General features: G+C 46.3%; 1 protein-coding gene across 1 annotated transcript in view; it reads right to left on the bottom strand.

Annotated features, from left to right (window-relative positions):
- The window catches only part of LOC115145606 (F-box/WD repeat-containing protein 7), a 219,576-nt gene that overhangs the window by 126,254 nt on the left and 72,101 nt on the right, over positions 1-21,221 (bottom strand). Inside the window, 1 exon segment of the mRNA XM_065024899.1 lies at positions 8,915-9,646. Coding sequence (XP_064880971.1) covers positions 8,915-9,577 — 663 coding nt within the window. The 5' untranslated portion in view covers positions 9,578-9,646.

Below are 21,221 nucleotides of genomic sequence, written 5' to 3'. Positions count from 1 at the left end.
TAAGGCCAGGTCTATTGTTGTATTCCAGGTCTCACGTAAGGCCAGGTCTATTGTTGTATTCCAGGTCTCACGTAAGGCCAGGTCTATTGTTGTATTCCAGGTCTCACGTAAGGTAAGGTCTATTGTTGTATTCCAGGTCTCACGTAAGGCCAGGTCTATTGTTGTATTCCAGGTCTCACGTAAGGTAAGGTCTATTGTTGTATTCCAGGTCTCACGTAAGGCCAGGTCTATTGTTGTATTCCAGGTCTCACGTAAGGTAAGGTCTATTGTTGTATTCCAGGTCTCACGTAAGGCCAGGTCTATTGTTGTATTCCAGGTCTCACGTAAGGCAAGGTCTATTGTTGTATTCCAGGTCTCACGCAAGGCCAGGTCTATTGTTGTATTCCAGGTCTCACGTAAGGCCAGGTCTATTGTTGTATTCCAGGTCTCACGTAAGGTAAGGTCTATTGTTGTATTCGACGCATGTGACAAATAAAACGTGATTTGAAACATGGACATTTTTCTTTTAAATTGAAACTTTATTTAACTAGGCAAGTCTGTTAAGAACAAATTCTCATTTACAATGATGGCCTACCGGGGAACAGTGGGTTAACTACCTTGTTCAGGGGCAGAATGACAGATTTTTACCTAGTCAGCAACCTTTTGGTTACTGGCCCAACGCAAACCAGTTACATGCTACCTCTATTCATCACAGGGGCGCTGTACCTAGTACCTACCCTACTTGCATTAACCCAGTGTTCAGATGCCATCTGGGCTGACCCCTGGCTGTCAGACAGGCGTATAAAAAGGCCCCCCTCCCCCAGAAGGGCCTTGGCCTTGCCTGCCCCTGGGGCATTGTCTGGAGAGGATCCAGGACCAAAATGGGACTGAACAATGCTGGTGGCATGTGTGGCGAGACACACACAGTAGTGGTCTATGTGATGTCTGTACATAGGCCTACACACCTCGTCCACATAGAAATTAAGACATTTGCAAGCCAGGCAGCAAAGCAGACGCAGCCTGACCCCCTCCCTCTCTATGCCAGAACAGAGGTGTGTCATTGAGATCACCAACATTGAGTTTTAATTGTTCACATGTTCAAAAGGCCAGTAGCACCCCCCCCCCCCCCCCAATTGTCCCCTAGATTAGGGCAGTTAAAGGGTAAAAACACACACACACACACACCGGCAGGCAGACAGTCACAAGGCGGCTCAGTCACCATGGAAGCCTAATCTCCCGTTCTGTCTAATCCACCACCCCAGATGGTTTATGGGGGATTTATTGTCAGGGCTAATGGGGAATCCCAGAGGAGGGAAGTGCATATGCATATTCCACATAAATCATCTGTGATGTGGTGTTGAGATTATAAAAATACCAAGGAGGATAGTTTTATGATATCATAAACTATCTACCACAGTCTGACCGATGCTAGTTTAATGTTAAGCCTATTGCAATGAACCAACCTTGTCCTTTATATATACACACAGTAGACAAACTGCACGACAGCGGCCAAACGGACAGCAGCCTTATCTAACCCCTACACATCCACTACGGCATTCATGAACCACCACGTTGTAATACTGTTTGATGGAATGCCTCTCGAATTGCTTGGAACAGAAAGGCTTCTGTTGTAGAGAATACAATAGAAGTTGATCAGAGCGCTACAAGCAGGTTAGTTACAGGTTTAGTAGAGGTCATTTGAAGAGGTCGTCAGTGGTGTGGAGGTCGTTAATGCACAGCATGTGAGTAGTCATGGAGCGGAGGTTAAATCCCAGAGTTCACTGTACCTTGTGGGAAACATGACCCCACTGGGAGAGTGCTTTCTGTCTCTGACTCTCTCTGTGTGTGTGTGTGTCTGTGTAGCAGCAGAGGAACTTGGCAGGCAGTCAGGCTGGGAGTGATGGAGAGTAAGAGGAGGAAGAGAGGGTCTAATTCAGGAGCCTCTCCTAACCCAGGCCATGTAGTTCAGAGAGCCACAAGCCCCCATCTGTCCCCTTCGAGACATGCCAGGCAGAACAGCTTACTGACACATTCCTCCACACAGGCAGCAGCCTACTCAGACTAACACAGGGCTGTTTCTACATACCAGCCCCGTGTTGGTTCCAGCACTTCCACACCTCTCACGGCGTTTACTATATCACACATATGTTCATCCCAACGTGATTCAAGACACTCGTATTCCAATAGCAAAGCCCATAAAGCCTAAAGATGCACTGCAATCAAGGCTGTTTCTACATTCAGGCCTGATGTTGGTAGCAACACTTGAACCTCTCACAGTTTGCTCAATCACATACACAATTGACCACCAGACCATGATGGGAAACACTGGGGTAGCCAGAGAAAAGGGGCCTGGCTATATTGGTATAGCATATGACATAGCACAGCCTTATTTAGTCCACACACTGCTAACATGCACATAGGCTTGTTTAAAAGCACTTCTCCCATCCCTTGAATATAGGATATTTGACCCTGTTCAGTTCCTCTTTATGACAAACAGACCGAGTCTCCAGCTGTGAAAATGTATCTCAGACACACTCCAAAAGGACTGAATACACTCTGTTGGGGGGACGGGGGGGGCTTGATCACCAGAGGCACTAAGAGATATTGCCCGTCTAAAATACCCAACGGGTTGTCATGAATTCTAAAACAAGAGCTCTCGGTCAGAGAACTCCAACAGCTTATCTTCTATATTAAATATTTAATTTCTCTAGCTGTTTGGCTTCTGAGGATTTCAATTCTGATGGCATATTCTCGATAATGAAAGAGCATTCTCGTCATCCCACTAAGCCATACTTGGTTAGATCTGCCTGCCAAGGACATCTCAACAAACAGTGAGCCAGAGAAAGACACTCGTCTTAACACGTTACTCACCGCTATAAAAACACTGGTATTATCAACTAGCTTTAGACTCCGATCGTTCCTCCTGAATACATATTGGAACTAAGAATCGAAGTTTAATCCATGATTAACTCTTTCTTGGTACTAAAAACCAGTGATTCTCAACTGGTGGGAGGTTGAGTGTGTCGCGGGTGTCGGAGTAATTTTTTTTTTTTTTAAATACTCCAGTCTGAACTGAAACGACTTAAACCAGGTATTAGGTGTGTAGAAATGATAATGAACTTACATTTAATTTATTTGAATCGTTTAACAATTTTTCTTCAATCATAATATTTTGAATATAGAACTATTAGCAGCGCTGTGTTGGTTGATTTTGTGGTCTCAAGCCAGTGAGTTAATTAACATTCTTCATCAAGAATATGGGCACCATTTAATTACTGACAATGAAAGAGGTGGGAACATTGTTCCCTCGTCATATAACTGCTACATTTACTACTAATATAGAATTCAAAATAGTTTCCAGGTTGTATTTGTGATTATTTTTCACCATGCTACTATTGGGTCGCGACTGAGACAACCTTGTGCAATTTGGGTTCCGAGGCAAAACCGGTTGAGAACCACTGCTATAAACTGATGTCTATGATTAGATATAGGACTGTGCCTGCGGGGGCCGAGCTAATCTAGATAACCAGGACATCGTCCGACATCTACTCAAAACTATGTCCATTATCACAGCCTAGGCTCTTGTACAGTAACTTATTATCTAACCTTTATTTAACTGATTGCTGGTGTTGCTGGCCATTTGGCGCTAACGTGGTGAGAACCAGAGGGGGACATGACTTTGGGGTCGTGCTGTGACAGAGACCAATAGGTTATGGCCGGTCGTGGGTCCGTGGGAATTTTGGGTCTTTGCGTTTAGTCTCCTTCTCCCGTGAAGAGATGTCTTTTCTTTCAAAACAATAACTAAGGAGGCTGAAGGGAGGGAGCATTTGGTGGGTTGAACTTAGCCCTGACCAGAGCTTCTGGGCTGGCCACTATGGGGGAATTCAGAGCAGATGTGCTGTTCTCCAGTTCTATTTCTCCCATCCTCCCTCTTCATAAAGATGGACTGTCTAAAAAAATATGTTGGGAGTTTATGCGTTCTAAGAAAGTGCCCCCCAACTGTAATGCATCACAATGAGAAATAACAAATACTCTATAAGAGATGAAACTGAATCAAGGTCAATTTACAGAGCAATCTGAATCCCCAGCTGGGGGTTGGCTTTCCTCGAGGTCCGGCAGCAGTTGCACATGATCATCTGCACATCCATCACTTCAGTGTTCATTTGCTCAATTGTAATTGCATCGCTACTATACTTACCTCCTTACTCCATCTGCACACACTGTATATAGATTTTTCGACTGTACTTTTGTTTATCCCAAGTGTAACTCCGTAGTTTTTTTGTCACACTGCTTTGCTTTATCTTGGCCAGGTCGCAGTTGTAAATGAGAACTTGTTCTCAACTGGCCTACCTGGTTAAATAAATAACTAATAAATAACTAATATAAAAAATTATAAACTTGTGTCTTGCCGCAAAGTCAGTACAGGCAGCAAAACCATACAGTCCGACACACACTAACCAAATTGAAAACGCTTGACACTTACGGAGATAATTGCATGAGAAGAGAGGATTAAGAGGCAGTACCCGTTAGCGGTCCTGTGAGGCCGCCGCTCCTAGCCTAGTAAGACATCAGTGTCAGCTGGCGTGCGGCACCCACCACACACAATCAAGATCGACAGTTCGATCAAAGTATTTCAGGACCATGTCAGCTGTGTAGTCAAGTACAGCCGTCTCGAGACACAAACACAACAGTGACAACTCGACACATGCTCACCAGTAGCAGCGCCATCTTCTTTATGGTGCGATTCCCCATTGCAGGAAGACGACAACAGGTCAGGCTGGACTGGAGGATGAGCAGTCAGTCCTTGAGCTTTTCAGTAACAGTGAGACAGACGGGCCACTTCCCGGTTCTTGACAAGTGTTACCGTCACAGCTCCCCCGCTTGTGGCGCGCTCGGATGGGAATGGAATCCCATTCACTGCTACAGTAGCACCCCCTCCTCTCTCTCTCTCTCTCCCCATCTCTCTCCCCATCTCTCCAAGGTGTTTGACTGCTACAGCTCGATCACACTCACAGGAAAGAAGGGGTGGGTGGGTATGGCAAAAAAAACGTGGCACATTTCAAGCCGGAAGGCGGCTGCACAACACGTGTGAAAGGTGAACAGAGCCACATGCCTCGGCACAACGAGACACACTCCAGGACTGCCTGAAGGGACGCACCACGTGTGAAAGGTGAACAGAGCCACATGGCTCGGCACAACGAGACACACTCCAGGACTGCCTGAAGGGACGCACCACGTGGCTGAGCCTAACAAACATGGCTCTCTTGACATGTCGAATAAGGAATCATGTCAGCTCTATTCATGGTATTAACTTCCATCTGCAGCGTTCCAGAATGTTGGCCTACGGAACGAGGCCCGGGGCTACCTGGGGGAGGCACAGCGAGCTCCAAACCAAGCTCCAGCCCTAACTGAAGGCCTGGCCTGTAAATCGGTAGCCCCAATGTCATACAAGCCCTGGGATAAACTTGGCACTTACCCGAGGATAAAACAGAGGGGGGGTAGATGACACACATTCGTCCTTCTCTGGAGTGATAAATCTAGTCCAATAAAATGGTCTGCTCCCTGGTCTCCTCGTCTTTCAGGCTCTGTCCTTGTAGCGGAGGGCTACCCCGAGTCCAAGGCTACCAGGCGGGCAGAGTTTGTCACTTTACTGCAGTTCATTATTTCTCCGGACTAATTAAAGAGTAATTCCCGAGGGCGGCGGAATAGATTTGCCTTCACGGGTTTCCTGGGTGATTTGAGAAGAGCAGTGGGGAATGGATGACCTGTCAGTCCAACACAGCTCTGTGTCGATCGTGTTGCCAAGACAGACGGCAAGATGTGGTTATACGAGGACACAGTAGAGTAGGTGGGCGGCCAAGCACTGAGCTGGGTCCTTGCTGAATGCTCCAGTCTCTCAACTGACTGAGCTGGACTTGAAGTACTACAGGCCTGCTTAAATGGATACATAAGGGCCTCATTGCCAATATCCTGATCTACTTCTCCAGAGAATGCTGGTAGCTACCCATAGACTTCGTCACTACGCTGACGCTATTTAGCATTGGCTCGCAAAACTACCTCCAACTTCCCTCACACTGGACAGAGACAAATGACACGAGTTCATCTGACTAGTAGATAAAGGGCCTCATTGCCAAAATATCCCCTTAATAAATAGCCAACCCTACTGTATCAGTCTTTCAAACAACATTTCCGATTGTGTCAACAGTTGATTGACGACCCATAACCTGATATCAAATTAGAGTTTAAGTAAAGCTCAGCTGAAGTAAACACAGTGCTGTTCAATAACGACTTTGCCTGGAACAATCTTTCAAGACACTCAATCTTCACTTATGGATGCTCAAAATAGAAGGTACGGCTTCTTGAAGTCAGCACCTTTGCTGCTTCTACCAAGAGGGAATGTCACAGACACGGGTCAGGCATGCAACCCAAGAAAGGTTGCCAGCTACTGCTATATGTCAATCAGCACATAACATTCTCCCTGTATGACCTACGCATTGTAGAGTATAGAAATAGAATGTCTAGTAATTCCATTTCTATCTTAAAGATCAGAGGTATTCAACTCTTACCGTACGAGGTTCAGAGCCTGCTGGTTCTGTTCTACCTGATAATTCATTGCACCCACCTGATGTCCCAGGTCTAAAAATCAGTCTGATTCGAGGGGAATACATGGGAAAAAAACACAGTGGAACTGGCACAGAGGTCCAGAGTTGAGATGAGGGTTGTAGACCTTCTCATAGTACCTACTACAGACTACTGTAAATGTTCTCTCAGAAGTTTCTATAGGCCGATGTGCTAGAATTGTTTGATATGGCATTAACGCATTGCTGTAGCATTGCAATTTGACCACAGAGACAGCCTGACAAATGGCTGAGGGGTACAGCTAGCAGAGTGTAGAGGGTATGTGAAATAGCATTTCAAGACCAAATCACAGGACTTTTTATTTGCATTTTGAGTTGAGAAATAAACTCCATGAATTTAAAGATGTAGTATCTTCTTTTGAACACAAGAGGGAGACATTGGATTAGAAATACAGCAATTACTGTACTGCTCTGTTAAAGACTAAGAAGATTTGTGGATCACCTTCAGTATCAACAATTGCTCATGTGATGCCTGGAGGCAAGGGTCGCTAGATTATTAGGCGCTGTTAGAGATTTATGCACATTTCTGAAAGTGTCTCCGTCACATAACTTACTTTGATTCTATTCACACAATACTGTACCTGTTTCTATGTACATTCAGACCATCACACACACACACACACACACACACACAACATAAAAACTGACCACAGGTTAGTGATGTCACAATACCAGAATTATACTAGATACATGGGGGGAGTAGCCCTATTAGCCAGTCACAGAATGCAAATTGATCCAGACAGATCTTGAAGAGTTCAATATTTGTTACATTTTATTTGACCTTTAACTAGGCAATATCATTACATTTGACATAGATTATTTTTTGTTGTATGCATTAATGAATAAATCATAATATCAATTTGACTTTGTTTTTACCAATCTAACTACATAACAGAAAGGCAGTCATTTAGTTGAATGGTAAAATCTCTATTGATAAATTGGGGAAATCAAGATGTAGCCTTGGCCTATTCACAATACAGATGAATGCATATTCAATAGGAGTGTGTGAACGCATTGAATGATTGTTTTGGCTGATTTCACCGGGCTACAGATGACAAACAATCTGTTACCTTTCCATTAGGGACTTATTTTATTGTACTGACCAACAACATTTGCATCGAAGAAGAAAAAACATATTTGATAAAATGTCTCTTTAAGACCTATGACATCATTCACACTCATTTTGGGGCTCCAGCAAAGAACCATGACTGGAAGAGACGCGAGGCGAGGGAGAATACATGAGTAAATACATTTCAGCTTTGAAATCAGCAATAGTGTGTGTTATGGTTTGCATATTATCGCCAACAAGGTACATGGTACTAGCAAAGGAAACATAGCTGGAAGATACCAGTATCTTCTTGTTCTAGCCTGTAATGGACATTGTTGCCGTTTTGCAATATTCACAGGTGTTAACTTCTGTTCAGCATAAGTGGTGATGCAGCCCAGACTCCCAGTGTGTGCACTGGTTCCTCAGGCCAGGCTAGAGCCAGTATGAGTGGGGAGCTAACGCGATGCAACCCAGACTCCCAGTGTGTGCACTGGTTCCTCAGGCCAGGCTAGAGCCAGTATGAGTGGGGAGTTAACGCGATGCAACCCAGACTCCCAGTGTGTGCACTGGTTCCTCAGGCCAGGCTAGAGCCAGTATGAGTGGTGAGCTAACGCGATGCAACCCAGACTCCCAGTGTGTGCACTGGTTCCTCAGGCCAGGCTAGAGCCAGTATGAGTGGGGAGCTAACGCGATGCAACCCAGACTCCCAGTGTGTGCACTGGTTCCTCAGGCCAGGCTAGAGCCAGTATGAGTGGTGAGCTAACGCGATGCAACCCAGACTCCCAGTGTGTGCACTGGTTCCTCAGGCCAGGCTAGAGCCAGTATGAGTGGGGAGCTAACGCGATGCAACCCAGACTCCCAGTGTGTGCACTGGTTCCTCAGGCCAGGCTAGAGCCAGTATGAGTGGTGAGCTAACGCGATGCAACCCAGACTCCCAGTGTGTGCACTGGTTCCTCAGGCCAGGCTAGAGCCAGTATGAGTGGGGAGCTAACGCGATGCAACCCAGACTCACAGTGTGTGCACTGGTTCCTCAGGCCAGGCTAGAGACAGTATGAGGAAGCGGACTAGGTACGATAAGGCGATGTCGGCTGCGCTGATACAGACTTGATCCTCTCTCAAATCAGAAGACGGCGTGAGACATTTGACAGAAGAACGAAAGTAACAATTCTAGTAGAGAAGCGTTTTTGAAGGTTCTAGTATCTAGTAAGTTCTGGTACACTGTGAAACATGAACACTGGTCAGGTCTTACCTTCTTCTTGATGGGTGAGCTTTGGTGTTGGCACCCCGAGGACTGGTCCAGGTTGTTGTTGGGGACAGACACATCACTCCTGAGGGAGGGTGAGTGGAGGCCATCCTCCTCCTCCTCTTCCTCCTCCCTCCCGCTCTCCTCCGAATGCTCAAAGTCATCACTGTCCTGGTCCATCTCCTCCTCGTCCTCCTCATCCCTCCCCGTTCTCGCTCCTCCCTCTGTCCTTTCCTCCTCCTCTCCCTGCTGGCTGCCACTGTTGTTGTTCTCCTCTTCCTCCTCCTCCTCCTCGTCATCCCCCCCCTGTTGCCGTCGCTCCGCCTCCCACATCCACCTGCCGCCCTTAGTCACTCCTCCGTTCACCTCGTTGGGTACTCCTCCTCCATCCTCCTCCTCCCCGTCTCCCTGGGGTCCATTCTGCCTGGAGGTCCACGGCTCTTCCACTCCTTCCCCCCCTGCCGAGGCCGCAGGCTGGACTCTGGACTGCTGGTGTTCTTGGTCCTCCACCACCCGGTTCATGTGCTCCTCCTCGTCGGCCTCCTCTCCAGGCTGCTGGCCCTGGGGCGTCCGGGCCGAGGAGGAGGCGTTACCTCGCTGGGCCCCCGGGCCCCCTCGCCGGCCCCCCAGGCCCCGCCTGCTGCCCCCCGACAGCAGATCCTGGTTCATTTCCAAAAGCCAGCTTGCTACCTCCTGGACCTTCACTAGGCTGTCTGAGGAGGAGAAGGGCTTGGCATTCTGTAGGAGAGATACGAAACGAGCGAGAGACAGAGGGGGGAAACAGAGGGGGGGGGGGGGAGAAAAGAGGAGATATTAGAGTTATCCATCTCATACACACAGACAATTGCAATGCTGACGCTCACCAAAATAAAGTGGAAATAACCCCATCATCTTTTATTCATAACGGTAGAAATAAAACAAAGCATTTGTGCTGGGAAATGCACGAATTGGTTGCATTTTGGTGGGGAGACAATAGAGGAAAGCTTTGGCTCACACAGCACGGGCCTTGGAACTTCTACAATAACGAACTACCGAGCCTCAGCGTGACACACACACACACACACAGAGCTACTGGTATTCTAGCCTCTGACACAGCCAATGAACACAGCCCATCTGTCATGATATGAAAGCAGCGACATTCCTGGCTCCATATGGTAGAATCCAGTCCAACGACTGTTCTTAACCATTGGGGTAGTTTGGAGTTGGATGGCGGCTGTGGAACGTTGTTCAGAATGAGAATGAAAGTCCAGCTCTGTTATGTTTAGAGCCGTTTATCATCCGAGGCTGCTGGTCTACAGACAGTGAATCTGGTGGTGGTTCCCAGAAACTTTAGCCCAATCAAAATATACTGTGCTGAGAAATGTAACTCTCGTCTTGGTAAACATACTGTAGGCTTGTGTCAGGCAGCTTGTTCATGCTGTTTGAAGCCTGCCGTTATTCACAAAACTATAGAAGTTAATCACGCAAGCATGATATGATGTGGCCTGTTTGTGTCGTCTTGCCAACTCCTGTTGACAGCACAAACAGATCTGGGACCAGGTTGAGGGTGTAAGCCTACGTCAGAATATAAGGCCATGTTAGCTAGTTAGATGACAGGGACTCTGTACCCGAAACTGATGGAGCCAAGTTACCCAACATGACACCGCCTTCACTCTGAAGCCAAAGTGTCAGAATGCTCATTATGAGCGGCCTGAATATGAGAATGAATATGACGTTAGTCCATTAGCCGTGAAGGCTAGAGTTTGGAAAGACAAGTGAGGGACTGAGTGAGGGAGAGGAGGAGTGCAGGCTAGAGGAGAAGGAGTGAGGGGGCAGGGAGGAGTGCAGGCCAGGGTAACAGGGGAAAGCTCCATCCCAGCCATGTTGTTTCATTAGCCTCTTGGGTGATCACAGTGATGGTCTGTGACAGTCTAGAACAGGACACATTCACCTTGCCCAGGTACGCAGACAAAGTTGAACCTGAATGAGTTCACTCAGAGCTGTATTGCTCTAAATGCATGGTTCTGAGTTCACGGTCAGTGTCCCTCACTCTTATAGGAGCTTACAGTAGGAAGGTTGTCTAATAGAGACACACACACCAAACCTGTCTATCACCTGATGGAAAATAGCCTAGCATAACCTACATGCCATCCCCTCCTTTTGAAGTCGGCCACATTCTGTCTCCTGTTCCCCAGGAGAGGTGACAGTTTGAGAGACTGGACCGCCTCCACTGACACCAACAGGATGTGAGTGCACTCCGTTAGAACAGGAATAGACGCGGCCTGCCTGTGAACTCCATTCAGAGGACGAGTCAATCTGACAACGACTGTCTTTAGTATGACAGCTCTCTTGATAAACTGGCAGGACACTAACAGGACACTGACAGAACTCTGACACTACGCCATGAATCAGTCACTGAAAGAAGAGCCAAGAGAACAGGAATCTGTAGCCTAAACATGACAGGTTCTATAAAGGCTGTCAAGAACATGTGAGAGCAAAGATAGTTCTTAATCCTAATCTAGCGTCAGAAACAGCCTTGATGTTCATTCCGAGAAGAGGTATCCTCTTCCAGTACTTGACTGAAGAACCAGCAGAGGGAGTACTTTGATAGTCCTGCTGAAATCCCATTCAAATCAACCAGAGAAGACTTCAACACCATAGGTCAGAATTACCCAAACTCCTTCCTGGGGACCCTAAGGGGTGCACGTTTTGGTTTTAGCCCTAACACTACACAGCTGATTCAAATTAAAGCTGGATTATCAGTTGGTTATTTGAGTCAGCTGTGTAGTGCTAGGGCAGACACCACAACGTGCCCCCCTTAGGGTCCCGAGGACAGAGCTCTGGAAACCCGGTCATAGATCATCATAACGTCGACACCAGAGATCATTCATCCGCTATGATCACCACGACTAAGATGCTTACGATGATACTGGACCAGTATAATGGTCCATAGACAGATAGCAGCCTATGCCCCATTAACACAACCTGTATGGCTGCTAATGAGATCATATAAAAGGTCAAAGGTGACCCACAGAGGTGTTGCATGCATAGAGCTGGAATTACATTGTGCTTTTTACCATTCTAGTATTTATATTTCTATGGTTATAAGGGCCGCGTTAAGACCAGACGGAACAAAACATTTGTCAGCGTTAACCAGACAGCGGAAACAGTGGGAGATCAATACAAATTCTATAAGCCAGCAACGGCCATGGGAGAGCGCACACACACACACACACAGTTGGAGCTGTGGTGTGTAATGACAGGATGTCATTAGGTTGTGTGTAACAAGGTAGAAGGTGACAAGAATAAAATGCCAGCACTCAGGACAAGAGGGCCAGACTCTCCATAGCATATGTGGCACAGAGCTGGCCCTTCTGTGGGAGCGGGGTCCATTTAAACATTTGTATTTATTTTCACCTTTATTTAACCAGGTAGGCAAGTTGAGAACAAGTTCTCATTTACAACTGCGACCTGGCCAAGATAAAGCAAAGCAGTTCAACATATAACACAGCTACACATGGAATAAACCAAACATACAGTCAATAATACAGTAGAAAAATAAGTATATATACAACAATGTGAGCATATGAGGTGAGATAAGGGAGGTAAAGGCAATAAATAGGCCATGGTGGCGAAGTAAATACAATATAGCAATTAAAACACTGGACAGGCAAGTAGCGATCGGTTGAAGAGCATGCATTTAGTTTATCGTGATTTTAAGAGCGGTTGGAGGCCACGGAAGGAGATTTGTATGGCATTGAAGCTCATCTGGAGGGTTGTTAACACAGTGTCCAGAGAAGGGCCAGAAGTATACAGAAAGGCGTCGTCTGCGTAGGAGGTGGATCAGAGACTCACCAGCAGCAAGAGCGACATCATTGATGTATACAGAGAAGAGAGTCGGCCCGAGAATTACATAACATGCCCAACTGTGTCTTCACTGAGCAGGTGCCTCTAGTCTAGCCTATACAACGCAAGCACCTTTCAGCAGAAGTTAAGAAAACATAAGAATTATCCAGCTGCACATTTACTACTACTACAGCAATGAACGAGAAGTACGGAGCCCCAAGGGCCCAACAGCTGAGTAGTGGCGTGGACTACCTGGAATTTCTAAAAATCAGCCACAAGCACCTGCTTTAGCTAGTTTATTTCCTAACCAAATACACATGACTATTTCCTTCTTAAAATGTATTTTTCATTTTGAGCTTGTTTAAAGATAAGAGGCAGCTTGTCCTTTGATGACTTCAACCTTCAGGGGAGACTCTCTGATGGTGCGGGCAGCTGTCACTAGGCAACTCTGGGGATCAGAGAGGTGACCGTCTGACAGTCTCCTCACCACATCACTGACCAAACAACCCCCAGCCCCACACACACCCCCACCCCTAGATCTCACTGAACTGTGCCAATTAGGCCTACTAGAACATAAAAGACAATAGTAAGACATCGTACTTAGTATCCTGAGAAAGCGGCAGATGGTGTCTTTTCCGAGTGGTGTGTCCACTCTAGTGCATCAGATTTACAGCCGACAGATAGCTTAGCTAAAGAGGGTAAAGCCTTGAAGGTCCATTCAGCCTGGTCAGCTGTTCTGGATTGACGAGTGCCATGGGGGCAGAATGGGATGTCCATTTGGATCGCCATGGCGACAAACGATGGACATGCAGTCCACACACACCTATCAGAACTTGGATTCAGCAGTTGGTTTCCACAGGTGACAGTGCTGAAGGAGTTCAAATCAAACTTTGTCACATGCACCGAATACAACAGGCGTAGACCTTACCGTGAAATGCTTACTGACAAGCCCTGAACTATTCTTGAACTGCATTGTTGGCTAAGAAAATATTTACCAAATAAACTAAAAGTTAAAAAAAAAAAAAAAAACACAATAACGAGGCTATATACAGGGGGTACCGGTGCCGAGTCAGTGTGCGGTGGTGCAGGTTAGAGGTAATTTGTACATGTAGGTTGGGGTGAAGTGACTATGCATATATATAAAACAAACAGCGAGGAGTAGCGGTGTACAAAACAAATGGAGTGGGGGGGTCTTATGGATTGGACGTAGAAACTGTTAAGGATCCTTTTGGTCCTAGACTTGGCGCTCCGTTACCACTTGCTGTGCGATAGAGAAAACAGTCTATGACTTGGGTGACTGGAGTCCGACAGTTTTACGGGCTTTCCTCTGACACCGCCTATTCTATAGGTCCTGGAATGCAGGAAGCTTGGCCCCAGTGGTGTACTGGGACGTCCGCACTACCCTCTGTAGCGCCTTATGGTCAGATGCCGAGAAGTTTCCATACCAGGCGGTGATACAACCTGTCAGGATGCTCTCGATGGTGCAGCTGTCCATGCCAAATCTTTCAGTCTCCTGAGGGGAAAAAGGTTTGATCGTGCCCTCTTCACGACTGTCTTGGTGTGTTTGGACCATGATAGAGCGTTGGTGATGTGGACAACAAGGAACTTGAAGCGCTCCACCTGCTTCACTACAGCCCCGTCGATGTGAATGAGGGCCCGCCTTTACCTGTAGTCCACGACCATCTCCTTTGTCTTGATCACGTTGAGGGAGAGGTTGTTGTCCTTGCACCACACTGCCAGTTCTCTGACCTCCTAACTATTGGCTGTCTCATTGTCGGTGATCAGCCCTACCACTGTTGTGTCCTCAGAAAACTTAATGATGGTGTTGGAGTCGTGTTTGGCCACACAGTCATAGGTGAACAGGGAATACAGGAGGGGACTAAGTACACGCCCCTGAGGGGCCCCAGTGTTGTGGATCAGCGTGGCAGACGTGTTGTTGCCTTACCACCTGGGGGCGGCCAGTCAGGAAGTCCAGAATCCAGTTGGAGGGATGTGTTTAGTCCCAGGGTCCTTAGCTTAGGGATGAGCTTCGTGGGCAGTATGGTGTTGAGCGCTGAGCTGTAGTCAATGAACAGCATTCTCACATAGGTGTTCCTTTTGTCCAGGTGGGAAAGGGCAGTGTGGAGTGCAATTGAGATTGCGTCATCTGTGGATCTGTTGGGGTGGTACGTAAATTGAAGTGGGTCTAGTGTATCCGGGAGGATGCTGTTGATGTGAGCCATGACCAGCCTTTCAAAGCACTTCATGGCTACCGACGTGAGTGCTACGTCGGTAATAATTTAGGCAGGTTACCTTCTCTTCCATGGGCACAGGGACTATGGTGGTCTGCTTGAAACATGTAGCTATTGCAGAGTCAGTCAGGGAGAGGTTGAAAATGTCAGTGAAGACACTTGCCAGTTGGTCTGCGCGCGCTCGGAGTAAACGTCCTGGTAATCCATCTGGCCACGCGGCTTTGTGAATCTTGACCTGTTTAAAAAGTCTACAGAGAGCGTTATCACAGTCATCCAGAAGAGCTGGTGCTCTCATGCATGCTTCAGTGTTGCTTGCCTCAAAGTGAGCATGAAAGGGCATTTAGCGCAAGTGGTAGTCTCGCGTCACTGGGCAGATTGTGTCTGGGTTTCCCTTTGTAGTCCGTAATAGTTTTCAAGCCCTGCCACATCCGACGAGCGACAGAGCCGGTGTAGTAGGATTCAATCTTAATCCTGTATTGATGCTTTGCTTGTTGGATGGTTCGTCTGAGGGCATAGAGGGATTTCTTATTGGTTGTCACATCAATGGTTTATTTATCAGGCAGGAGATGAGCAACTTAGCAGCACAGCTAAGAGCGCTGTTACCGAGAAGTGGACTGTGGGTATGTAACAGCCGATATCATCAGTCTCTTAGTTTGCTCATTGTTAACGCTCCTAAAAAGGTGCACACCATTGGAAGTGATAACAGCTTGCAATGTGTTTTGCATGTTTACCTTTGATCAGTAATGGACGTCAGCATTTCTTGTTGTTACCATGTACCTGATACATATGAGAGAAAATAAAATCAAACCTCAAACCAGTGCTTACCAGTCCACTGGCAAAATGTGACGAGCATGACACACCAAAGCCATGTTCGATTCAGATGGCCACATTGATATTCTGGTCAAGCGATACTCGTCTGCCAGACTGAAAAGAGGGCAAGGCCAGAAAGACAGGCCGGAATAGCATGTTTCATCCAGTTTCCCTGAACACTAATCATTCCATAATGGATGACTGATATCTACTTTCAAATTCAGCACCCGGTGGGACAGAACTCTCCCCAGTTAACATGGTCTGTTGGGAAAGCAAGTGGGAGACAGCCAGTGGGAGACAGCCAGTGGGAGACAGCCAGTGGGAGCCTCCACATGAACAGACAAGAGGGGTGCAGTGTGTGTCATTTTCCTCTTGCTAACAGGTCTGTGAGAGCCAGAATTCTTACTGGTTGGTAGGTGATCAAATACTTATGTCATGCAATAAAATGCAAATTAATAACTTAAAAATCATACAATGTCATTTTCTGGATTTTTTGTTTAGCTTCAGTCTCTCACAGTTGAAGTGTACCTATGATACAAATTACAGACCTCTACATGCTTTGTAAGTTGGAAAACCTGCAAAATCGGCAGTGTATCAAATACTTGTTCTCCCCACTGTATATGTTGTATTCTAGTCAAGGCTCATCCTATATAACTACTGCTGACTGTATACACCTTTTCTATTCATATACTGTCTATAATGTCTATACACACCATCATATACATAAATATTTACATGTATAAATTCACTTTTTTTGATGTGTGCATTCTTCTGTATTGTTGGGTATTACTGCACTGTTGGAGCTGGAGAAACACGCATTTCACTGCACCTGCGATAAGACCTGAAAAATAATGTGTACATACACGACCAATGAAATCACATGTGTTCCTAAAGGAACAGCGCCGGCAGATTGGAAGAAAACAAGCCGTTCCCGTGGTTACCAGTAAGCTGCTTCCCTCTAAAAAAATAAATGTTTCAGAGCAATCATCTGTCCAGCTCGCCTCTAGTGTCTGAGCCACTGGATGAATGGATGATAATGAAACTAAAGGATGAAGTGAAAAGAAAAAAAGTGAAGAAAGTTCTCATTTCAGATCATTTTTTGTAGGGTTTTTCTGTAACATTCACAAGATTTGGGACACACCGAGGTCCCCTTACTTTAGCCCACTGACAAAATGAGACACCAGCCAGGTAAATTTCTCTAGCCACACTTTACCTCCTTAGAAATTGCAGAGACACAGTCGTAGGCTACACACACAAAAGGAAATGAATGCGCTTTGTGTTGTGGAGCTGCATGCGCCGGCTGGCATTGACAAAGTGACGAGTGGATAGATGGCCGGCCATTTTGTGTCCGTTTCCCTGAAACTCCTTTTCTTTGTGACATCCAGGAAAGAAACTGGGTTGGCTGAGGGGCTCAATGTGTGGATGCCTGGCTCTCCAAGTCTCAAGCGCTGTGGTGGAGACTGGACCATTAGCCTCATCTCAGATTGCAGGGCTCCCCCTGGGACCTGTATTTCAGAGCTGTGAGCGCGACAGAGGAAGGCTATGAATATCTGAACCCGGTATGCCTCCTATAAGGGAATCGCAAAGGTTCTTAAACATCCCATGAAATATGCTTTTTTATTGTTGCCGAAAACAATCGCGGTGGAACACATACGACAAGAGCGCATATCCGTGAGAGACAGTGACGTATTGAATCACAAGAGGGATGATTATAATTATTTCTGGTTCATTTAGTGACCCCCCCCCCCCCCCCCCAAAAAAAAAAATATATCCTTCCCCATTCACAGTGAGGCAGTATAAACTGTGTATCAGTAGGCTTGACTAGTTGAAATAAGCCTCTACAACGCGTGGACCACCATGCAAAGATTGACTCACAACCCAGATGGGTACTGTATAGAGAGTCTCACCTCATACAGGAAACAGGTAGGATGAGGTCACTTGGACCAAAACAACAACTGCCTGGCAGACTTGCTCTTCAGACTGTGGCAACCTGCCCGTAGGTGGTAGAGGGTAAGAAAGCAGCATTTATTTCCTTATTAAATAACAGAAATGGCAGAATGAGTCAGTTGCTGACAGAAAAAGTTACTTAAAAAAAGACGATTGAGGTAATTGGTGGAGGTGTATATATAAAAAAGTGTAGAAGTAATTCTATTTCTATGGTGGGAACTAAGTTACCTCCGTCAGCAGAAAACTCCTTAGAAGTAATCTTAGCAACATCCCAAATTCCATTACCATGTGCTTTAATGAGATTTAAGAGACAGAACTTACAAGTGGGAATCCCCCGCGGCAAAACAAATGTTTGTCATTCGTAATATCCCATAGGCACATTGCAGTTTGTCTTCATCCACAACTTTGCTGGATAAACACAAAACACACAAGCTTGACTTGCTTTCTAATAAGCCTACAGATGGTTTCAAGTTAATACTACAGTTATGGGATTTTAGACTTCAAAATATGGCTAGTGTAACAAACAATATTGGCATGCTGGCATCCTGCTAAATGAACTCTGTGTTGAATTTAGTACGGCAAGGGTTTATAAAAGGCTGAGATCGTATAGGATGATAAAATACTTCTGGCACAAAGGCCTGGGAAAAGTTACCTGAGCATTTAAAACAGAAGCCATTATCTCAAAAGGTTGTGCATATCAGAGCATCTTGCAAGATGACCAAGTGAAAGCAGAACCAGAACACCATTAGAACTTAATCATTAAGCTTGGGGTTTTATGCTCTTCCTATCAGACCACAATTGCATGGGAACTTTCACGGTCTCTGTTTAATGGACAATGAGCGAGAAGCAATAATGGGGCTGTAACGAGCTGGTATCGTTCGGAAATATGCTTTGAATGCGCTCTAAAATAAACGAGCCAGCCATTGGCCTCTTTATCGACCGACCAAAAGCTTTTTCTCCATCCACAGGAATAATATAAATGGGTCTGAATGTTTAGAGTTTAAGGCCGGGTCCTGTTAGTTAGCCTAGCGCACAGAACTGTGGCAGCTGGGACCAAAACAGCACCCAGTGTTGCTGCTGATAACAGGGGTTGTTGGGCTTCTGTGGCGTGCCGTGCCAAGTCTGGAGCTCCAGAGACAAAGACACAGCTGTGTGCGGCACACCCAGGCACCACTTCAGCTTCTTCAGCCCAGGCACAGTGCCCTCATCTGGGGGCACTTCAGACCGGCAGAATGCCCCTGTGGTGGACTGATGGGCTGCTTGAGGCCGGGCCAAGTTCTCCATGGGCCATGAGGGGTGGCCAACGGGTAAGCACTTTAACTTGTGAAGGCCCTATTTCGCACAGCAGGCAGTTGGTCAGGCCGCCAGCTAACATCTGAACAGTGGGCATGCTCTCCCCTCGGCAATCTCCCTACTGTGTTTAACACATACATATTAGGCTCTATCCAACCGGCTGGCAAACTGCTGAAGGATTATTAGCCCAGTGAAGGGGGTCAGTGAGTAAATGGCTCAATCTAAACAACAGCCACAGACATTAACCACGCGTGGAGGAGCTGTACTCATCACTACCTGCTCTTTATGGAAGACCGTTAGAAACTATTTTCAAAGTGTCATCAGTAACTTTAAGGCCCAATACAGCCGTTTTTATAGAAATAACAAATCATTTCTGGGTAACAATTAAGTAACTGACTGATTGTTGTCCATTAAAATTGTCAAAAAGAAACAACGACAAAAAGCTTCTTAGCAAATATCTATTTCTCAAGGACTGTCTGGGAGTGGTCTGAGTGGGGAGGGGGAAACTAGCTGTCTGGGAGTGGTCTGAGTGGGGAGGGGGAAACTAGCTGTCTGGGAGTGGTCTGAGTGGGGAGGGGGAAACTAGCTGTCTGGGAGTGGTCTGAGACTGAGGGAGGGGGAAACTAGCTGTCTGGGGAGTAGTCTGGGAGTGGTGGGAGGGGAAACTAGCTGTCTGGGAGTGGTCTGAGTGGGGAGGGGGAAACTAGCTGTCTGGGAGTGGTCTGAGTGGGGAGGGGGAAACTAGCTGTCTGGGAGTGGTCTGAGTGGGGAGGGGGAAACTAGCTGTTTTTGGCAGAGGTTTGGACCTCTTTTTGGTCTATTAACTGCTGAAAACATCATCCCGCCAAAGCAGGCTGAAATTCCATGTAGTCGTTTCAAACACTTACACTAAATAGGCATGATCCTTTTCACAGTATTACTCCAAGGACAGTGTGGGAATACATATAAAGAAACAGGAAATCACATGTTTGACTGTGGGCTTCTTAAGACACACCCAGATACACCATCAAAGCTGAAAAACACCAGTCAGTTTCTCTCTTGCTGAGTAAGTGGTGTATAAAAAAGACAAACGCAGGACTTTTGAGACACAATCTATTCAACCACATATTGGCTGCGATCCTCACAACCGGCTCTTTATGGAGCATCGGACACACGGTCAATCATTAGACTTTGAAAGTGTATTCTGACGCTTCATCAGTAAGTTAACACAAGTTGAGAGTCGCTGTGAAACATTCATAAAAACACCAGTCATTCCCTCTCCTGCGGAGCATGTCAAATAAGTAGTTGGAGTTTGATCCTGCCACAATGTATGGGACAAATAAATGATTTGGCAAAACAAGAAGTTCTATTCTCACTTGCTGTGCTCAGAAGACGGCAGGCTTGAGGCAACAGCACAGCCTACATACTGATCCTGAGTTTGGACAACAGGGAAAAGGAGGCATTGAAATACCCCGCTGTGGTTGCAGGGACTTCCTCTACAGACTTATGCTAATACCTAAACTGAAGTATGAAAAAGACAAACGCAGAGTTGCTGAGAGAGCCCATCTACCAAAGGGTGATGAGGGTTACGGTGTTGTGACCAGTGAGACATGGGCACGCCAACGAAGAGCGAATTAGAGAGCACATCCCCTTTGAAACGGCGGCAATAAATCAAACGGATGGGATCTGAACAGAGCAAAAGGGAGAGGAGTGGAACACGCAGCTATTCACTATGAACTCAGTCCAGAAAAAGACCACCAGCAACCGATAGCTGGAGGAGCTGCCTTCTTATGAGCTAAATAATACAAATGTACATTGATGAAAGCATAACCTCCCGATGTTCCATTGCATTGGTGACTAGATCGGTGAAAGAGCAATCGAATTAACAGGGTCAGGCAGATAAATGCCAGACTTGGGCTGAACAAAACATGTTCCATGCTGAGAGATTAATTGTATTATGCAACATGCCAACCGCCTAATCAGTGCTAATAAAGAGATGTTAATATTTATAATTATGAATTTCTGCCCAGCCGCCATGGGCTGTTATATACAGGCCTTCTTTAGAAGCAGTAATCCTTTAAATACAGAGCTTAGTGCTCAGTGGGACCTCCTGGGTCTACATTTCATTGCAGAGGCTATTAATCGATTTCTCTATTTAAAGCTGGTGCCGCTTGGTGCCTCAAAAGGAGGGAACTGGAACCGTTCAGGCCAGTAAAAACGGAAGGACG

The sequence above is a fragment of the Oncorhynchus nerka genome, linkage group LG11 (genome assembly GCF_034236695.1).
Source record: "Oncorhynchus nerka isolate Pitt River linkage group LG11, Oner_Uvic_2.0, whole genome shotgun sequence".
NCBI classification, from domain to species: domain Eukaryota; kingdom Metazoa; phylum Chordata; class Actinopteri; order Salmoniformes; family Salmonidae; genus Oncorhynchus; species Oncorhynchus nerka.
Note: the sequence above shows the minus strand (reverse complement) of the source record. Positions and strands in the feature narration are given on the sequence as shown.